Below are 21362 nucleotides of genomic sequence, written 5' to 3'. Positions count from 1 at the left end.
CCTCCTTGAAAAAGAAGAGATCACAAAACCTCCAGTGACTGATGAACAAAGCACAAGGCAAACCTCAGAGCTGACTCTGCTGTAAAGGATCAGGATACTTTATGGGATGAATTAGCTATTTGATTGGTTCCTGATTTACATAAATCCCCCAAATTAAAGCTTGAAAGATACTCAAAACCTTCTGAAAATCAGTCTGTGTGTTCTTTTAGCCATGATCTGTAAGACACAGCTGTTGCTACCTGTACAAATACTTCACTGGTGTCCACAACCAGGTATTGATTTTCCTGGGATTTGACAGGTTCGAGTGGAAGGCTGGGAAAGGCAAGGGCCAAGATGTTTTACCCAATTCAGAAAGTTACACATCAGACTGCCTTTACTACAAAAATACTGTAAAATCCAAGAGAAACAGCTGCAATGGCTTCTGAGCATCATACTTATGTACTAAACTTAAACATCTCACTGTAGGAGCTCATTTATATTTATACAGTTTCTAAGCAGTCTTGTATGATTAAAAGCACATGCTCTTATCAAGATGTTTGTTTTGGAATGGATGGGGTATTCTTGCAAAGCTTCTGAAGGAGGACAGCTGGCTTTTACAGACATTTCAATCAAATACACCACAAGTGTGCATTCCTGGAAGCTGAGTAGGAATCTCTGAGAGGAATGTTTAAGATTATCAAAAGAAAAGACATTTAGGTTTGCCAAAACTTCAACATTTGACATTGAAACAACAGGTTAAAGATGTCAACACCTCTTCCCTCAGGAGCAAGCAATGGAAAGAGTACCAAGACAAGAAAAAGCAATTGCAATGTACATCAGTACAAGAACTCCAAGGCTGGAACAGTATTTGAACCCCTTTAAAAAGCCTCTTAAAAAAGAAGGGATATTTATTGCAGGTTTATTCCTGAAGGTTATCTTATCCAGTAAATTTGCAGGTTGTTGGTTTAACTTTCACTTCTTTCCTAGAAAAAACAACTTACTATTGCCTCAGGAACTATTCCTAACAAAGGAATTTAAAAGCAAACCTGGTGCTGTTAAGGCAGAAGTATTTAGGCCTATTATTAAAGGCTTCTTGAAGCAACCACTCCATTTAAGAAATTATTGGGAACTTTGATATGCAGCACAAACTGGAAAGCCTCTTCCCACTCTGGTTCACCTTCCAGAAGACAGAACCTCAGTGCTTTAGTACTGTGGTAGCTCAAAGAACCTTGGCAACCCAAGTTAAACTAAACCTAGACTGGCACAAAGTCCAGACTCCCCTTCTGACAAACTGATACTTCAAAAATACAATTGTAGAGAGGAAATGCTGTTGCTGATTTTAGCAGAGCTATTAACTACACTCAGGCTGCAGTAATCAAAGCTCTGTTTCCTTTTCTGTTTGTGGCTTAGAAGAAACCTCTTCTCCTGTCTTGAGCTCTGGCCACAGGAGTTTGTGGGACCTTGGGAAGCACAGGATCCAAACAGGCTCACCAAGCACCTGAGCAAGGTTTTACTGCTCTGAACTTCTGATTCTCATACAAGGACACTTTATCAATTTCTGCTATGAACATAAACCACTCACACCCACCTACAAGATGGGAAATGTCAGAAGGATGAGAAATCCCTGCACTGAATTTTCTGAAGCCTGCAGCTTCCATGTTGGACACAAGCATCCTACCACTTGCTCTGTAGCAACACTTCATTGAGACAGTATCTTTTATGGCAAAAAGCTGCCTAAAAAACTTGTTTTGGGGTCCTTTCCCTAGCTGTGGGTGACAAAAATGAATTGGGGGCGATCCACACTTCATATTCTTCAACTATTAATGAAACTCTTAACGAGGATCAGTTTTCCTAAATGGCATCAGAAGATTTCTGCTTAAAATCAGGATGGTTGAGACAGCAGGCAACCAACCTGGGTCTGTGCTTAGAAAACTGCTTTTCAAACCAGCAAGGAGAATTTTTCCTGTACCAAAGGAGCTGTAACTATTAAGCAGTAGCTACTCAAACATTTGAGAGATGACAACCAGAGTACCTGCTCAAGACACAGGCAGAAAGGAGATGCCTCTGGGGATGTTTTTCAGCCCCATCTAAGAACTGACCTGCAGAACAATGAATCCCAACACCAGATCGCCATCTCACTGCCGAGCAGTTATAAAGAAAACAGGGGGCTATGATGAGCCCTAAATATTGTGAAGTTCTGCAAGGAATACCTAGACAATATCCAAGCCAAGAGGATACACATGGCCATCTAGGGACACAGAACAATCCTCATCTAAAGCTTTAGCACATTGCTAGTTTAGAGATTTCTTTTTTTCACAGAACAGCACTTAATTCACAGCTTGAGGTCATCCATACACTCATCCAGCAACCATGCACGACTTCACTTCCCTGCTGGAAATCATCCTGCATTCATCACATTGATCTGAGTCTACAGACTCTGCCTACACCAGGCTCCAGTGCCACTCTCCCCAGCAGTGCTCAGGAATGAGTTTTGCCATTCAGCAGAACAGATTTTCAAGGGACAAGACAGCACATCTCTGTAATTCAAGCAGCACCAATGTTTCCTATCAGCCACTCAGTGGGCTCTGCTGCCCAAGCACCACCAGCAGGCACCCAGGTGTCAACCACCTCACTGAAATCACATTTTACATCCAGTGCTCAGTCATCTGGCAGGATTTTTCTTACCTTTGTGCTTGTCCCAAACTCTGGAGCAGACACAGATATCATGGTTCCTATCTCGGTGCTCAGCTCGCTCGCTGCTTTGGTTTCCTTGGCAGTGACAGGCTCTGGGCTTCTGACAGAGGTGGGAGATGGCTTCTCCTGTCCCTCAGGCTCTCCCTGCTGGGCATCCTTCACCTTCCTGTTCTTTAAAGAACGCTCTTTCCCAATAGGACCAGGTTTATACTCTTTGTTTTCTACCGGGCTCAAGTCTGGAAGCTAAGTTAGTGTTAACTTGTCAGTCATGCCTTCCTCTCTGTGTCCTATCCAACAAAAACACTTTAACATGCTAAAAGTTATTGCTTAAACAGAACAAAGCTTTTTCTAGCAGGTAAAGAATCTGAGACTAAGTCATAAATCCATTGATTTTGAACATTAGGAATCTAAACCATTGTTTTCAAGCAATGAATTTTTTATGTGAAGTGGCAGAGTTCAAGCAAAATACAAAATAAAAATGTCAGTTGGATTGTCCTTACAAGAAAAGCACAAAAAATACAGAAACCCCATGACTTTGTCTATCTACAGGTTATTGTAATTTTCAGAGATTCAGGATTTTATGGGACCCCAGGAAACTAGAACACAATTATTTGAGATTATCTTGACATACGGATGTTGGCAGCAATTTTCCTGGAAACTGATCACAAAAGGGATCCAGAAAAAATAAAACACCTACAGACAAGTGTTGCCTTATACTGCAGACACCATGGCTGGATCCCTGCTGCAATTCAGCAGTTCCTTTCTGTGCAGCTGAACTACAGCAGAATTAGGGAACCTGAATGCTCTGCTGTTTCAACAGCCATGTCCTTCCTGGCTCAGACTCTCAGTCCACTTCACTGCTGAGCAGCACTAAAATCCCTGCAAGGCAGTCCTGAAAATCCAATTCCTTAAGCTTTGACAGCAGAAAGAGAGAAGCTGCTGGTAATTGTTTTTCTCAATACAAACCAGGTATTTTGGGAGCGGATGGAGACTCTCTAAAATACCCCAAATAATTTTTTCTCTAATAGTTTGTAGAGGCTCAAATTCCTCCAGACACTTTAAAGTCACTTAAACTTCCACACTTCACCTTGGAAAGGAAAATTGCTTTGTTTCAAGTATGGTCCTCTTACATTGCCCATATTAATTCAACAATACCAACCTCCAATCTTGAATATAAGCTTGCATTTAGGCTTCACAGCAAACAGCATCACCACAAGGGTGGGTGGGTGTGTAAGAATTGTTTGTTTGAGATTTATTTTTTGTCATCAAGGCAGTTAAGATTTACAGCTGCCTCATTCAAAGGAGTGTAAACAATATTACCCTCCAATGCATTTACTATTTAGTCACCCAAGTGTCTTTCAATAAAAACTGCAGAAGTCTTGAGAGCTCTAAACAAGCAGAAAAAAGGAACTTTCTACACAGTGTCAAGTAGACTGTCTCTATATATATTTAACTTTGGAGTTAAGTGATTTTACTGGGCAGTTTCAGACATGCTGCAGTGTATCTGAGACATGGGGTACTGCACACCAGCACTTTTAATCAGTGCATATTTCTCTGCTGAACAAGTTTTATATTCTGCAGTGAAAGTCAGGAACTGCAACAATTCCACTCAGTATCTCCTACAGCAGAAGTTAAATTCATTCTGTGGCTGAACTTCCAGATTTCAGCTTTTTTTTGGAGGGGGGGAGAAACCCAACAAACAACCAAAACCTAAACAACCAACACAAAGAAACACCCACTCTTCCAGAAAGACAAAAGGCCTTTAATTACATCAGGACTGCTGCCAAATCTCAGCCATCTAGAGGGACTGGAATAGCTGATGCTCTAAGTCACCAGACAAGTTTATCTGCTATAACCTTCTCTTTCTGAGAATTAGAAGCTGGTGCTGAGTGCTAGTGATGCACAGATTAGTGTGCATTGGAGGTGGAAACAGAAAATCTCTGGAAGGCAACACACTCATTTTTTAAGCTGATACAAGTTTGATTAACTATTTAGTATTAGTTGGAAAAAGTTTAATTATTCAGACATCTGAACTCTCTAGTTCATCCATCTGAACTGGACACCTCCAACTAATGTCCCTAACATGTCCCAGAGCACTGCAGCACACCCACAGCTTTCCAACAAAGCTATCACAAATCCATGCTCCCAACACAGAATCAATGTGCAGCCTCTGCTGGGCTGAAATGCAGTTTAATCACCTTGCACATCCTCTCTGCAAGAACCACCTTGTTTATTGTATTAGGAAATATAAAAAGGTATATAATTTTTATGGGTCTAGTCCTAACTCAGTGTATTCTATTCTGCTATTTGTAACCCTCTTTTGATTGACCTTTGCACTGCAATTATGACATTTTACCTTTTGTGCTTTGATGGGTCCAGCCCGAGGCTGTTTCTGTCTCTGCTCTTTGGGTTCTGGTAATTTGTCAGTGGACTTCTCAGACAGCACAGGACCAACTTCATTGTCACTGCCACTGGAAGCTGGGGCTCCAAACTGAATGGTTTCTATACCAAGATCCACTCCACCTTCTTGTCCAGGTTTTGTCCCCTGGGTAAAAAGCAAACATTTAAGCCATTCTGAAATATTTCAGTGTCAGTACTATGACAATGAATCAGAAAAGAACACAACATGCTCAGCTGAAAACCACTAGAAGGGTACTTTTATCTTTTGCACTGCAACAGATTTGCAAGAATAAACAATATCTGAACCTACACTTCCTCTTCCTCAAGTGTCTATTGTTAAAGGAGCTCAAGAAAAAAAGCAGAGAAGAAATATGTAAACATCACCAAGATCAAGAGGAACAAGTGCAATTCAGGTTCACAACATTCTCTGGGAAGTTCAAAATTTAATGCTCAATTCAAGAGAAACTGTAAGAAATATAAAGTATTTCCAGATCTCTTGTGCAGTTCAAATGGTGTCCCACAACAGCTGTCTCAACATTCTTGCTGTTTAAAACAATTAAGACCAAAGAAAGTCTTTACTTTTACCAGGAAAGTAAAACCACAGCACTTTAAATGTAAAATTTAAGGCTATGCAAATTCCATGGGAAGATCCACAGATAATATTGTCATAAAGCACTGACTTTTTAAATCTCCAATTTAAGGAACACAAAACCCCTTTAGTTCCCTGGAGACATCCTGTTTCTGTCTACATTACTGATCCCTACACAAACAGGGCAATATTTTTCCTTTGGAAATGCAATGAATAACAGCTATCAATAGAATCTGTGAATGGCTGAGTTATTATCAGGAGAACAGCTTTTCCCTGGTGCAATTATAAAACCACCAGCCTATATCCCATGCTTCTTTACTATCTCCTGACTTCATGGAATTTTACACATTAGTTTAAGTATCTGCACTCCTGGATAAATGGATAATCTGTACCCAACCCCAATGAGATGTAATCTGGGTAAATTCACACACAGCTTCTCTTCTTCCCCTCACTCTTACCTCTGGAGATGGAGCTGAACCAAAAGATGTCAGAGGCTTGTTCCAGGCACTGACTGAAGGTGGCTGAGGTGGGCTAATGGGTCCCACTGGCAATTAAGAAAAGAAAGAGAATTAAAAAACCCCTCAGTGTTGCCAGAGGTATTCAAATCAATGTATTGACTGACTGAGAAGTAAATTACAGATGTCTTGAGTAAATAAGCTTTAATTAACTTATTCAGTGGCTTTCAAGTGGGGCAATTAACATGTCTGGAACAATGACCAAGTCGGACAAAACAGACTCCTCAAGGGTGTGACAGTTGCTCATTTCTTTTGAGTGAAAAACACAATAACAAAATACTGACTAACACTCTACTGCAAACCCCTCTTTTTGGAGGTTACTCTGCTGCACTTGGGTATGCTGCTTCCCCCACCTCAAACCCAAAAGCCAGCACTTACATTTTTTGGAGATGTCATTCAGAACTGCTGTAGGAGGCACTTTGTTGTCCCATAACTCAGCTCCCAGGCCGTTGTGAGGCTGGGTGCTCTGCAGGACCTTGCCTGACACGCTGTAGTCCGTGCTGGCTGTCCCTGCTGCAGCCTGGCTTTGTGCTGGAACAGGAGCCTGGGGCTGGGCTGGGGACTGGGCTGGGCAGGGAGGCTGAGCCTGCCCTTGACCCTGAGCCTGCTGTGCAGCTGCAGCTGCTGCCTGCTGCTGCTTTTTGGCAAATCTGGGGGGCAGCTTGGAATTCTGACCTCGGCCTTTTTCGCTGGATCCTTTCTTGGTCCAAACCTGTAAAGGAGAAGCCAGTTTTATTCTTCCAGGTGATAACAGCAATTGCAGAGTGCAAAATGCAAAAAGCAAACTGATCAACCCAGCCTTACAGGAAATCTAATTTTTTTTTTTGGGGGGGGGGGGGATTTAACCACAAGAGCAATGATTTCTCATCCATTTTCTTCTTGGAATCAACTGATATACAAGCAATAGGGTAAATCTTTATCACAGTATGAAAAATGGTGTTTTTATCAGTTTGCCAATTCCACCTGCCTGACAGTGCCCAATTGAGAACTACAGAATCCCAAGGTGACAAAATAAAAATCAATTTTATTTACTAAATAGGAACAACTTTCAATATAACTAAGTAGTTGCTTATTTATTTAGAGGGAATTGTTTATTTATTTAGAGGGAGAAAATAGAGCTTTTTTGGAAGGAAGTTTCTGCACCCCTGACAATCCCAGTACTGCAAGCAGCTTTTTCCCCACTATAAATGCTGGTCTTGTACCTGCACTGTTTGTTCTTCCTTCTTTCTGCGCTCTTCATCTTGCAAACGTTTTTGCTGCTTCTTAGACACCACTTCTGTGAAACCATCATCATTCAAGTTAGATTGGGAGTCTTCAACTACTGTCACTTCAGGGTGATCATCAATGATCACAACACCTATAGGAAAAGGAAAGGTATAGATGCTGCTGTTTCAACAGCTTCAGGTGCAATGCACCAAGCCAAAATTGGCTTTGGAGTGGAAGTTACTTCCCCACAGACACAGATGGGGGCCCTGATCAATGGCAAGCTTCTGCTTGCCAAGTGCTTTGCTGCTGAGCTCAAAGGCAAGGAGTTCATATTTAAGAATTTTAAAACTGGAGCTTCCTGTACTAGATTCTCCAGGAAATTACTGAAACACAGTAATGAATAATGAACAGCCCTCCCTGATATCAAGTCTAAGCCTAGCAGTGATAACCACTGCCATTACTTTTGAAAATTAACTAAATTATGGGAATGTGATGGAGAATGGTAGGAATGCAAGGTTCTGATTATACAAAATTGTTCTCATCTACCTGTAACACACAATTAGGTCTGCCATCTTTTAGAGGCACATAAATTATCAGGTATCACAAAGATATCCACACCCAAGTGCACAATTGTTCTGGTGTTTTAAAAAAATCCCCTTTTCTTAAAAATTTCAAACATCTAGCTCTATATGCAACAAAACTAGCAGAACTATCAAAAATTATTAGGATATTAGCAATACATACTTGCATAATTGTTAAGATCAAACTGAGACAAGGCATCCACTTTTTCCTTAGGCTTCTTTGGACCAGCCTTTGGTTCTTCTCTCTTTTTGCCACTTGCATCCTTGGCTGTCTTCTGTCCTGCAGCAGTGACACCTCCATCCTCCTGATGTACAGAGGTGCCATTGGCAGGATCAACACCAGGCACAGGTGCTGCCTGCTCTTCAAATGGCCTGTGTTAGAAAAAAAAAAAACATCTGAAAATTAAGCCACAGAGAATGCTTAGGAGGGAGTCAACAATTTAATTCAGATCCCACTGTAGGGCTGTATGTGTTTACTGACTTCTTAGTAGGGTCCAGACTTTTTACTTTCAGCTCCTAATGAGAAGCTCAACAGCAAAAGCTGTTTTGGGGAAATATCAAATGCCCTGCTAAATTTTCCATCAAATTAAGCACATGGAAAAATAAAGTTTAGTCTAAAGGGTAAGCATCTCTCAATCTGCTTGTCCATGTTAGCTGATTGATCTAAAATGCAATGCAGCAATTTATGTGTTAACTGCAAAATTGCTCACATGAACATTTCTGCTTGCACCCAAATCTCAAGAAACATAGCTCAACTCAGAAACAGCAATGCAATTTTTTAAAATTGGGCTTTTTTTAGCATTGTGCATACACGAACACTTCACTCTCAGCTTCAGGTTCCAGATGTCTGTACATGAACAGAAAAAATAGAAAGTAGAGAGACATGGGTGCATGTATCAGTGTCTTTTCTACAGCTCTACAGATCTAAACTAGCTGCTTACGGTTTCAAAGCACAAGAGGATGACAGATGGCCATCACCCCATGTGCATCCTCACAGAGGCTGGGTACTCACCCTCGTTTTCCACTTCTGGGGGGAGGACCACTGCGCCTTTCGCTCCGGGGCCCTGAGAAGTTCCTCCCTGGCTTCGCTGGCCCGTTGTTGCCACGTCGGTTCTGACGGTCTATCCCAGGCCTCTGGCTAGAGAAGCTTCTCTTGGCTATTTCCCTTTTTGGAGCTCCAGCATTCTCTCCTGCCTTTGCAGCAACCTGTGCTGCTGCATCTGCTGTTTTCTTCTCATCCCTTTCCCGTCTCTCATTGAAGTCACTGCTTTCTGAGGCTGTTTCCCACTCTTCATTTGCCTGGTCTGAAGAATTCTGGTTGGACAAGTCTGGTGTCTTACTTCCTGACACATCCAGAGCAGGGTTGGAGGGCTCACTAACTGCATTATTAACTGTGGCACTCGTTGTGGTGCTGGTCACCACCTCACTGATCTTGGATGCAGCCTCTCTCTCCTTGAGGCGCCTGAAGCGCGGTGGCTTGTCCTGCCTTGGAGGCCGGGCAGGCCTCTGTCTTCGTGGCCTCTCTCTGTTTGGATCAAACTTCCTCTCAAACTTTGGAGGTCTTTTATCAATTGGTATAGGACCATAATGCTCATTTCTTCTTGGAGGCTCTCCATCTTCTGGTTTAATGATCTCTGTCTGCCTGGGGTTCCACTGATTGTCCCTGTAGGCTGGTCTCCTTATAGTGGATGGACGTGGAGGACGTCCCCCAGGATCCCTGCCACCCCGCCTGTACATTCCCCCTCTGCCTCGTCTGGAAGGCTCTCCTTTAGGAAGAAATCCTGGTTTGGGCTTGTTCTCATAATCTCTGATGTATGTTTTTTCTAGGGATCTGTTGTCTACTCTGATATTATTCTCAGGTTTGAATGACAGGGGCTTTGGAGGCTTCTTGCCATCAGCTCTTTCTTCTCTTTTCGGGTGCTTGCCCTTGATGATGCTGTCTTTGTCTGAGAGCAGGGTGTCACTGGCGCTCTCGTGCACCTCGCTGTCAGAATCTGTCTCCGAGCCGTGCTGGCGCCGCCGCTTCGGGATCACTTCAAAGTCAGAACTCTCACTACGAGTTTCACTCTCTTCTCTTTGCCTAACAGGCCCTGAAGGCACATGCTCTGATCTAGGCTTAGGATCTCTGTAGTGTGGGTACTCTCTGTTATGGCCTCTACTGCCCCGACCACGTCCTCCATAAGAACCCCTGTAGCTACGGCCCCTAGAATAATACTCGCCCCGACCTCTGCCTCTGTATCCCTGCTCTGGGAACCAGTCCCTATCCCTGGCCTCCTTCCAGTATGTCCTAGGTGGTAAGCCAGGCTCTCTTTTCACTGGCCTGGTTTCCAGGCGTGGTTTCTCCACCACCTCCTTGCTCACCACCTTCTCAGCCTGTTTGTCCTCCTTGCTGGGGGGCGCGGGGGGCTGTGTGTGGGGCGGGGGCTGAGTGGCTGCTGGGGCGGCTGGGGGCTGTGGCAGGGCTGGGGGCAGCTGGGCAGTGGCTGGCTGGGCAGCTGGGAGCTGCTGCTGGACTGCAGGGACTGCAGGGGGCTGCACCACAGCTTTGGCTGCAGCCTCGGGCTGACTGCTCTCCTGGCTTGCTGGTGCTGGGGCAGCATCCTGGGTTATTTTCTTAGCCAGAGGAGCGCTGCTGGAGGAGGATCTCTCGGGCTCAGCCTGAGACAGTGGCACTTGAGGTGATTCCTTTTTGTCACTTTTTTCAGGCTTGCCTGGTTTTTCACTAGCTGCCTTTTCTCCTTCCTTCTCCTTTCTCTGCTCGCGCTCTTCTCTCTGCTCACGCTCTTCCTTCATGTCCCTAAGCACAGGTTTCTTAATAGGACCTGATCTTCTCACTGGTCTGTCACCACCTTCATCTCGCCTGCCATAACCTGGCCTAGGACCCCATCTTGTTTCAGACTTAGGTTTGAAAGTTTTCTCAGGTTTTGGTCCTTCTGATGTTCTATTAGTGATCAAAATTTCTTTTTTCGGTTTAATCTCAAGTCTCTCAATTGTCTCCTTTGTCTCAATAGGTCTGTTAGTTAACTTAGGGATATTTGCTGCTGTTTCACTCCTCTGGTCTTCTGATTTTAGAGAGTGGCTTGAACCATGAGAAATGCTTCTCTTTAATGAAGAGTGACTTTCCCCCATAGGCACCAATTCTTCTGGAGAACTACGTGTAACCTTCTCACTCACTCCTTCAAAATTAACTGCTGTGTTAGGTGTGTCAGCTTGGAGAGGTTGTACATCTTCCAAAGGCCTGCTTGGGAACTTCTGTATCTCTACCTCTCCTGTTTCTCTGAAAAATTCTGTCTTTGCATGAGAGTCCAGCTGGTTGTGTTCTACAGGATAAGCACTGGCAGGGACAGCAACTCGTTCCTGCTCCAAGTGTGCTTCAGACCTAAGCAGAAAGCAATTAAGAGTATTAGCATGTGGGGGGAAAATTTATTAATACATAATTACTCAAATCAAATGATTTTCTATTAAGGATCCATGTTGGCTCTAGGAAGTAACAGGAAATAATTTTTAATGGAGCTAGCAACTATTATACATATGGCAGCATAATAAAAGGAATTTCTGAATCCTTCTAAGAAGCAGAGGAAAATCCTGACCATTCATCATGGATCAAAGGCCAAAAGGCACTTTTGCTTTAAACCACTTGGACTTAACACACCACTTCTGAAACAAATACACATTGGACAGAAGTTCTCTAAAATGGGGAGAACTGAGCGAAAACGGAGGAGAACACTGTAGGAATGTTCTACAGATCTGCAAATTCAAAATATTCTGCCAATCACCATTCACCTAGTCTAAACAAGGACTAAAATGTCTTTCTAGACTCTGCCACAGAGCAGGGTCTTCTTCTGTTTTGTACAACAGCACCAAGTACTCTGCACCCCCAGTCACACCTCCTCCTTTCAAGTTTTGTGTGAAGCTACAACCCAGTCAGTCAAAACTGCATTTTACACCCTGTGTGACTTGGAGAGTGGCACAAGCCTTACCTCAAATCATCAGGCTCTTCTAAGACCTTGGGAGGAGAAGTGGATTGCTGGGATTCTGCATGGGGGTAGGGCTCTGAGCCCCACATCATGCGTGGCTCTGACAGCGGCACGCTGTGCTCCCTCGCAGAGCGAGCCATGTGCTCAAAGGAATCTGAGCCAGCTGCTGAGCCCTCCAGCTGCTCTCTTCTCATCAGTGGCTTGGGAGGCATAATTCCTGTGCCAGAGTCAAGTTCAACAATTGAAACACATTTAACACTAGCAAAGAAACTGACCTCAATACAAAAACAAAGTCTGCCAGGAGGTACTAAGGAATGCTGTTCTCTCCCCTTCAATCTTCTTCCATCTATTCCCTGCCAGCCAACCTCAGACTGACTAAATGACACTCAGCACTTGTATCCCATGTCCCAGCAAAAGGAAAAAGCTGTCTGCTTTCACTGTAATGGGAAGAACCAAGCCTGTGGACCCATAAACTCATGGATGAAGATTGTATGGTAACATCTGAATGGCAAAATTCAAGGTGAGTGTACGCACAGGCAGTTTTTTATACTCTATTATTTCCAGCTTTTTCCTTTGCACCATTTCAAAGAGATTTTGTAGTTTTCACTATCTCTGCTTAGCCTGCCATTTCCTCCATTCATTCACTAAGGATACCCTTTCCCTTGCTCTTAAGTTGGGCAGGTATCTTCATTACATTACATGACAGACTTCTATTATTTATGCCCAACAGCTTTCCTAACTGCAAATCAGATGGCTATTCCACAAATTAAAAAGGACTTTTTAGGGTCAAGAGCCTGAAACCACAAATTTATTAAGACACTGGAGCTGTTAATATGTAATGTAAAAATGGTAAAGCTTCATGGGATTTTTTAGGAAGCAATGTAGTGCTAAGTGTTAAGAGGTAATGAGACACAAATGGTAAATACACTTTTTCTCAGTTCAACCTAACTCTTGCCAGCTTTGTCTGTAACAAAGAAAGGCTTATGATGACATTTTTAATCACATGAAGTGTCACTCACATGCCTGCAGTGTGACAGCTGGGATTTTACTTTATAGTCAAAGGTATACATTCTCATAAGACTACAATTTTAGTCACATATGACTACAATCCATTTTGTCTCAAACAATAAAATAATGTAGATTTCTTCTTAAAAACCCACTCATTCACTAAACAAATCGTGGTCAAGGAAAGACTTCTAGCTCAAAATCAAGTAAGTTGAACAGCAAAAAAAACATTCCCAGGTTTACCTGGATGAATAGGAGGCATATCCATGGCAGGTCTCCCTGACATCATGCGTGGGTCCATGTAGGATTGCATCATGAGCCAGCGGGGGTCGAAGCCCATGGAAGCCAAGTGCTGGGGATGGGGCTGCATGGGCTGGTAGAGGGGTCTGTGCTGGGGGGGTGGCACAGGGCCACTGGAAGGCTGGGAGGGAGCAGACTGAGGAAGGACACCTTGCTGCTGCTGCTGCCACTGCTGCTGTTTCATTTGCTCCTGCAGATGAAAAATCAGTGTTACAGTATAGGAGTGCGCTTCTTGTTGATGGAGTGACAAAACTATTCTTCATCTTCTTAAAAAGGAAAGAAGCTTGGAAGTTTTTCTTTTTTGGTTAGGTGAAAAAAATATCTCATAGGTCTAAAGGGCTTTACCTCAAACTTAAGGATAGTTAATTGGACAGAAGCCAAAAAGTCTTGCTTAGGCAATTGACTAGAAAAAGAAGTGAACAAAGAAACTAATCACTTTTGTGAGGTGTTTTACTAAGAGCAAAGATCTCCTACACTTAGCTTAGTTTTTCTCTGTTTGTTATTTTGCCTTTTATTAAACTTTTTTATTTCCAACACTGCAACAGAAGCCATCCTGCTGATTTTTATGCCTCCAAAAGCAGCTGAGCTATCTTGGGTGTGTTATAGGCCTCTGAGAGCTTATGAGACCTAGCTTGAGGAGGCTACAATAACATCACAGGACTTTTTGATAAGATGAAGACTTGAGCACAGCTCTAATAAGCCCTGGGAACAACAAGTACAATTATCTCCAGGACAGCAAGTATTCTGAAAGTTAATTGTGAACATGCATCAGGATGATGTAGGAGAAAAGGGAGAAAACCAGACTGGACAACTTACAATAGCTACAGCTTAATTGGTGTGCAGCTGAGAGACAGAACAACCTACACCTTGTGCATGTCATTAATGCAAAGTGCTCCTCAGACCACAAGACACAAGTTAAATGTGAGTGTCACACCCTTTTAGGATAAGCTGCAGAAATAATCAAGCATCAGACTTCAGGTTCCACAGAAGCCCAGGGCAATGCCAGTGTGGGCCAGTTTCAAAGCTTCTCCAGCCTTCTGCTCACTTATAGACCTTACAAGTTACAAAAAGTGTTTCAGGCAGATCAAGTCCGGCCAATATGATTTTCTAGAAGCTGAGAAGCAAAAATTCAGGATTTCTGAACCTCCTTTGGTCACCTTCTTCTTCAGAATGAAGCAGAACACAGCATTTTTTTTAAAAGAGCCTCCTTTTAATAAACTGCTTTGTTACCTGCTGCCTCTGAAATCTTGGTGGTAATGACTTCTGGAACTGTTTAGAATAGCCTGAGGAAACAGCAGGACGAGGCTGGGATCCTGAGTCTGGCTCACTCTCATGAGTCACCTGTGAAAGCTCCTTCTCATTCCGACCGCTGTCTTGGCGAGTAAAGACTGCTTGATCTTCTGAAAAAAAACCAACAAAACCCCCACCTGTGTGAGACAACAGTCAATCTTAAAACTGACAATTATACCAGAATATCAGCTAAGGAATGTTCTAAAATGCCTGATTAACTTGACAGTTACCAAAACCAGTAAAGGCACAAAAAGTCAAGGACAACCCCTCAAAACAGAAGAACTGCTGTTAATACACCTCTGTCTTTTTTAAACTTAGATATATTGGGAAATCAACCACTGGCATTCAGGTTGCAGCAATTATGTGATTTAAGAAGTGCTGTATCAATGACACCATGTTGCATTTGGATCAACTTTTTTTCATTAAGTAAGGTTTGGTTTTACAATCAATTTTATCCACTTAAATTTATATAACCTTACCAAGCACAGTCTAACAGTTTTCTCATGGCATTCAAGTTTCAATACAAAAAAGGCATCACATTTAAAAAGGTGCCCTTTGTGTCTACTTCTCTAGGCTTGCTGAAAGAACAGAACAGCTGAAATAATTTGCACTGCTTTTTAAACAACATGGGTGGCTGACACTTCTTTAAGAAAAGAAGAAAGCCTGCTTTTCTTTCTGTATTCCTCAAAGTCCAGCCTAAATCACAGAAGCCATTTTTTGCCCTAAACTTTTGATGAGCTGGGCAAACAGGCTTAGCTCAAAGGACAGTTATCAGCTGTAATGCACCAGGAAAATAATTGGTCTAGATGCACTAGGTTAATTAGGTATGCAAATGAGACTTCTAGACAACAGCTATGCTCTGTGACTCAGCTTTAAGAAGGACAACTCCTACTTGTGTGCAAGCATACCTTTTTCTTCCTTGTTATTCTTGGTTTCACTTTCTTGTTTTTCTACTACAGGTGTTGCCACAGGTTCTACAGGCTCAGGAACCTCATGTGCTGGTTTCTCCTCTTCTTTTTCTTTTTCATTCTCCTTCTCTTCTTTCTCCACCTCTTTTTCTTTCTCTTTCTCCACTTCTTGTTCTTTTGCCTTCTCCAGTTTTTCTTTTTCTTCTTTTTCCTTTTCCTTCTCCTTTTCCCTCTCTTTCTCCTTTTCCTTCTCCCTCTCTTTTTCTCGCTCCCTCTCCTTTTCCCTCTCCCGTTCCCTCTCTCTCTCCCTTTCCCTCTCCCTTTCCCTTTCTCTCTCTCTCTCCCTCTCTCTCTCTTTCAGAGGGTCTTCCCGGGAGGGTTTTGTCACGCAGCCGAATTTCTCGTTTAACCGTTTGAGTTTCTCAGCACAAGCCGCTTTTCGCTGCTCCTCCATTCTCCTCTCCTCCTCCTCTCGCCGCTTTCGGGCTCGCTCCACTGCAGCTGAGATCTCTGACTGCTGCCTCCTCCTCTGCTTCCAAATTTCATCTTCATCTGGCACTGGTTTAGGGGGAAAGGGTCCCTGCCTTCCCATCTGCCGGTCAGGGGGAGGAGGGTGCTGCAGGAAGAGAATCAGTCAGGTTGTACATGTGTTGCATAAGCAGCCAGCTGAAATACTACATTTTAACTATTTGTCAACACTTGTGTATTTGCATCTTTAAAAAGCAATACCTGGAAGAAAAATCAGCCCCCACTTTCCTGATCTGGTTCAGATTCTCACTACCTGAGCTCAGAAAGGAGAGGCAGAGAAGGAAAGGACTTGAGCTCATGTCTGCTCTCCTCCCCATCACCATCAAGGCAAAGTGACAGCAAAGATAACAAACATATTTCAGATTTGGTCAGAGGCTGCTCTAAATCTCAGGCAGAAGTCCCTCAAGGAGCCAAGGAATTTCAAGGTAGCTCAGGATAAGAGAGATTTTAGTTCACATTTCATTTGGGACTCCATCTCCTCATCTGTGTTGGCAGCCATCCCTCCAGCACTGTTCCCCATGCTCCTGTCCTCTCCAGTTCCCAAGTGGGGCTGGGTAACTGAAAGCTCCTGAAATTCTTGTGCATTTCACATGGCACTTACAAGATGGGGCAGCCTTACACAACTGCAGCGTGGCTGTGTTGGGGTCCCATTCCTACCAGCCCTAGGCACTACAATCATTTTACTTGTTAAAGGAAAGCTTTATCATTATGTGAAGCATATTTTTACTTTTCTTAGTCTAAATCCCTCCACCACAGACTAAAGAACTTAAGGAAATGAGGACAATTCTAATGCTTCTTACCAGTGGTAGAATAGATTTTGGAGGAAGAGCAGGGCCACCTCTTTCATGTATAGAAGGCTGTGCTGGACCTCGATCCTGTAGGATCAAACACAGTACCAAAGTTAAGCAAGCTTCTAACCACAGCTAAGCTGAAACATTTTAGATTTACTCTTTTCTACTGCATTAAGATACTCCATCTAACAAGGCATCTGCATTCAACACAAATCTACAGTGAAACAAGGGCAAAAACGCTATCACTTTTATGTGCTGAGAGCTGAACAATTTATGTTTCTGCACCATTTTTCCTTAGATTCAATGTAGCATCAAACCTTCAAGAACAGTGTGATCTTTAATACAGAGAGAAAGTGCAAGTAAAACTACTCTCAGACTTCCCATCTTCATTATTACTGGTGTCAAGAGAAAACACTTCTGGGAAATTTTCAAAACCAACAGTAGCTTTTCCTGGGGGAGGGGAGGGGGGGAAATAGCACTGTAGCAGGCATAAATTGAGGTGGATGGCAATATTCCTCTACTAGAGGAAACAAAAAATGGCTGAGTTGATGAATTCTACATGGTCTGTATAAAATCCACTGGTGTGAGAAGTGAATTCACATTACAGCTAAGATGCACTGCACAAAGTGGAATGTGATAAAAAAAAAAAATCCCCACACCCATGAAAAATCTGTGGACTATTTATCCACTGGCAAACCTGATGAACAGCAGAATGGCTTCATCCAGTTCCAGGGATGGACACACAAGAGTATGGAGCCTGTCAGCTGAGCCCCAGTGCCTGATGAAGAGCTCTGCCCCCCCAGGGCTGTGGGGCAGGACACACTGCATAAAGCCAGGCTATTTTTGTGCTGCAACCAGAGGCAGCTAAGTTGTCTGAGCAGCACCTGATCAGTTAGCAGGGCTCAGATAATGCTTTCAGCAGCTAATGCCTTCCCTCATGTTCATAACCTTAATTGACCTGACAGTCTGGAAAGACACCTGAGTCGGAGCTCTCCTGACAAGGCTGCTGTCACAGGAGCTGAAGAGAGGAGCACACAAACCTGATCAAGCTGAGAGCTTTTGCTGTAAGACCCTTTGGCTGCTGCTGTGGAAACCTGGGTGGTAGACTTGGCATTTGTCTGTTCTTCAGTTTCCTTCTGGCCATCAGGACTCTGGGAATCTTTTGATGGTGTTTGTTCATCACTATGTGCAAAGAAATAAAAACAGGATGCATACTCCACACAGGTATTTGGTGATTTATCTCCTAGCCTCAGCATTTCTTAGTCAGGGTAATTTCTACTCCACACCCAGCTGGCTGGAGTCTGCAGGCAGTTGAATACAGTATTAAATTACTGGAATTAGTGCTACTGGAATGAGTACTTGCACTCATTTCATTAATCTCTCCAAAATCTAGTTAAGTGACATTTCCCATCTAATTGGCAGCACCAACTCACCCGCTTTCCTTCTCCTTCTGACTGCTTCCTTGCTCATCATCATCACTGAAATTCAACTGCTCAGTGTAATCCACTTCACTCTGAGCACCTGATGCATAAACAAATGTTCAATTAACCTTTCAGAAACATTCAGCACACAAATAACAGACCATTAAGCTGATGTTCTTACCTGCCCAGCCTTCATCAGCCTCAGCATCCAGATTATCAAATTTATCCAGCTCTTTGAGCTCACTAGCACTGAGGATGGATGGGCGTTCAATGGGCTCTGAGCACCATGAGGGTGGGCCCCTTCCCCTTGGGCCTCTAAAAAATGAGAGAAACAAAAGCCACTGTCACTACTTATCCACAAGTGACAGAGAAAAGGTCAACTTGTAGGATCATTATTTGAAATATACAGCACTGTCGTTTCAAGCACAGTGAACTCTCATGCACTGGGTGTCTAGCAGAATTCAAATAATTACTGTTCCATGTGCACAGCTACCCTACACTATAGAAAAATACACAGAAAAGTGGAAAATTAGTTTTATAGTGCATTAGAGCTCAACTTGAATTGGAAAGCATCAAAGTTGACAACCAGGAGTTGACTACTCTTACTGTCACAATGGAAAAATCTTTTTATGGGCAAAATACTGCTTTAAGTTTCAAAGATGTTCCTGCAAGTGACTCCTGCTCTCCACAATCAAAATCTATGTAATATGCAGAATTGCCTCAAGTTTTCCAGTGGAGCTTTCAAACTCCAGACACCATATGACATTGCTCCACACAAGCAAAACCTGGAAGGATGATCAGTGTCAGTTCTTATAAAGTGTATAATCACCATTGAGATACTCAGTGCAAATGATTCCTTTTCAAAATTAAGTCACAGAGTTCATACCCAGACAAAAACCACAACCATTTTTAGGTTTCTTACCTGCTAGGCTCAGAATTAGGAAATCTTGTTGGACCTTGCATGGAGGGAGGATATGCCATTCTGGGATACTGATTAAACATCTAAAAAGGGATTAAAAACAGGAGCCACTCATTAAAAAGTACTACTGCATTAAACACACTGAGACCATCAAAAGAAGTAATGGAAATAAAGTGAAACTCTCCACTCAAGTCTGCTTAATATCTCAAGTGGGTGACATCAAGTCCCCAAGGGGAAGTGACTGGAAGTGTTAATCAACCCCTGACAAGTTCAAACTCCATGAGCCACATCCTGTGCTGGGTTTCAGTCCTGCCCTTCCAGCAGAACTGGTAAGAATTCCATGGAGGGGACAGAAAGGGGCCCAAGAAAAGCCCACCAGCCAAAAACCAATCCCTGCTGCTTAAAAAGGATTCATGCAACCATCACTCACATAAGGAGGCATCATTGCTCTGTACTGGGATGAGATGGGAGGCTGCTGCTGGCCATTCAGCTTGGGCTGAGGGACCTGGGGCAACCTCACATCCCTCTTGTCTCCTGCCTTCTGGCCATCATTCTGTTCTGCTGATGCAGCACTGCCATCTTCTTGTCCCTTAGCATCTTGATCTGTTGGAGAAGCAGGAGAGTTGTTCTTATTACCCCCATCCCTCCAATCAGTAGCATCTGCATGGACAGAATCAGCACACAAAAAGCCAGAAATAGACTTGAAATTGCAGATTTCCAGCCAGGGATGGTGAGGAACACGTTGTTCCCACGCAGCCCTGGGTGACACAGCAGATGCATGTTCCTATCTGCTACTGCAACAAGCACTGGCCACTCCAGAATCAACAGAAGCTGCTCCTGATCCTCCTCAGCCCTAGGTCCAGCTGTGCTCCTCAAGGGTCAGGGCTAAATTTATGGATTGCTCCAGCTGTCTCATTCTACCTTCCAAAACACAGCACAATTTTGGAAGGATACTGATTATAGCACAAGGAAAAAACAGACTCAGCTGTGCTAAGTGGGCCACTGTTGACTCAGTGTGAAGATGCTGTCAAGGCAGAGATCAAGGTTCCTAAGCAGCAAAGGCCTGTAAGGAAATTCTCAAGCAGCTCAAAAAGAAAGGTAATGCACAGAATGCATCCAAATGAAGACAGGTATAGTCTGGTTTGCATCTCTGCCTGATAAGGATGGAATAGAAGTGATAAGGGCTGTACTTCTGGTGTGAATGTCTAGTAAATTGTCCAGGTAAAGTCAGGGATTTTAATAACTTATAATTTATGCCAGGCACTCCATTCTTTTAAAAGTTTCTGCCTGCAGAGCATGGGTTAAAACAAAAAAACCCCACCAGAGTAAACTTAGCAGCAGTGCTCAGATTCAATGGAGACAAAAATTCAGACACACTGTAAATGATGTTCCTTTAGGGACATAAACCCTTTAAGCAGAGTTAAACTCTGCTCCTAAGTATCCATTACAGTTCTTGCACTTCTCTCTGCTGGGAAGCACAGCTGCTAAAGGGGGACTGACTACTTGCTAAGTTCATTTAGCTTGCTGCTGTCAGGAAAGAAGGGCTTAATATAGCATGTACAGTGCTGACCAAAACTGTCACTGCCTGCAGGAGGCTGCACAGACACAGAGCTGCTCTCATTTGGGGCTGGACACCTCTCCCTTTTCCTGATAATTTATTCTTTAGATCCAAATCAAGACATGAACAGGCACATGGCCTTGGTCTGCAGGACCTGACAAACAAATCAAGTGAAACCAAGACCTGTAACAAGGAAAGGAGTTACAGACTCCTTTTTGAAGTGCTTATCACTGGCATGGGACAGTGCCAGCCACAGTGCAGGACAGGACATCTAGTCCATCAAACCTCATCAAAACCAAATTTCTGATGGAGAAAGGAGCTTTGTTTTCCACTGGTAACAAGCACAGTCCCAAATACCTTCCCATTAAAGTTATCTGGGGGAAGAAATACACATTTCTTTCCTGAGAGATGTAAACCCAGCACTGTTATAGTTCTTTTCACCAGATTTAATCCCCCACTGCTGAAAGAGATCCAGCTGGTCAGAGCACTGCATCCAGGAGCTGAAGATGCCAATGCCTTTAAAGGCACACCTCACTCTTTTGGCATGCTGTAGACTGAACTTCCTCTTCAGGAATTTTCAGGCTCCACTCTTAGGAGTATGAACAACTTAAGGCCAGCCCTGATCACCATTTCTGTAATTAGTTAAGTCTAGGAGAGTTCTTTAAAGAGGTGTCCCACCTGCTGTGACATCAGCAGCTGAA

General features: G+C 43.3%; 1 protein-coding gene across 12 annotated transcripts in view; it reads right to left on the bottom strand.

Annotated features, from left to right (window-relative positions):
- PRRC2C (proline rich coiled-coil 2C) overlaps positions 1 to 21362 on the bottom strand; it is a 68185-nt gene that overhangs the window by 21910 nt on the left and 24913 nt on the right. For 10 of the 12 annotated variants that reach the window (XM_063165252.1, XM_063165251.1, XM_063165257.1 and 7 more), the window contains exons 6-22: positions 19534 to 19706; positions 19107 to 19186; positions 18366 to 18499; positions 18197 to 18284; positions 17804 to 17945; positions 16773 to 16847; positions 15445 to 16060; positions 14477 to 14646; positions 13190 to 13436; positions 11945 to 12158; positions 8977 to 11343; positions 8128 to 8336; positions 7380 to 7534; positions 6556 to 6889; positions 6121 to 6206; positions 5030 to 5218; positions 2665 to 2916 (exon numbers count right to left, since the gene is read on the bottom strand). In XM_063165252.1, coding sequence (XP_063021322.1) covers positions 2665 to 2916; positions 5030 to 5218; positions 6121 to 6206; positions 6556 to 6889; positions 7380 to 7534; positions 8128 to 8336; positions 8977 to 11343; positions 11945 to 12158; positions 13190 to 13436; positions 14477 to 14646; positions 15445 to 16060; positions 16773 to 16847; positions 17804 to 17945; positions 18197 to 18284; positions 18366 to 18499; positions 19107 to 19186; positions 19534 to 19706 — 5531 coding nt within the window. The remainder of the gene's footprint in view (positions 1 to 2664; positions 2917 to 5029; positions 5219 to 6120; positions 6207 to 6555; positions 6890 to 7379; positions 7535 to 8127; positions 8337 to 8976; positions 11344 to 11944; positions 12159 to 13189; positions 13437 to 14476; positions 14647 to 15444; positions 16061 to 16772; positions 16848 to 17803; positions 17946 to 18196; positions 18285 to 18365; positions 18500 to 19106; positions 19187 to 19533; positions 19707 to 21362) is intronic. The other 2 variants (XM_063165258.1, XM_063165255.1) reach the window with 2 other exon arrangements.

The sequence above is a fragment of the Melospiza melodia genome, chromosome 11 (assembly GCF_035770615.1).
Source record: "Melospiza melodia melodia isolate bMelMel2 chromosome 11, bMelMel2.pri, whole genome shotgun sequence".
NCBI classification, from domain to species: Eukaryota; Metazoa; Chordata; class Aves; order Passeriformes; family Passerellidae; genus Melospiza; species Melospiza melodia.
The sequence above is the reverse complement of the archived record's forward strand: the minus strand, read 5'-3'. Positions and strand labels throughout refer to the sequence as shown.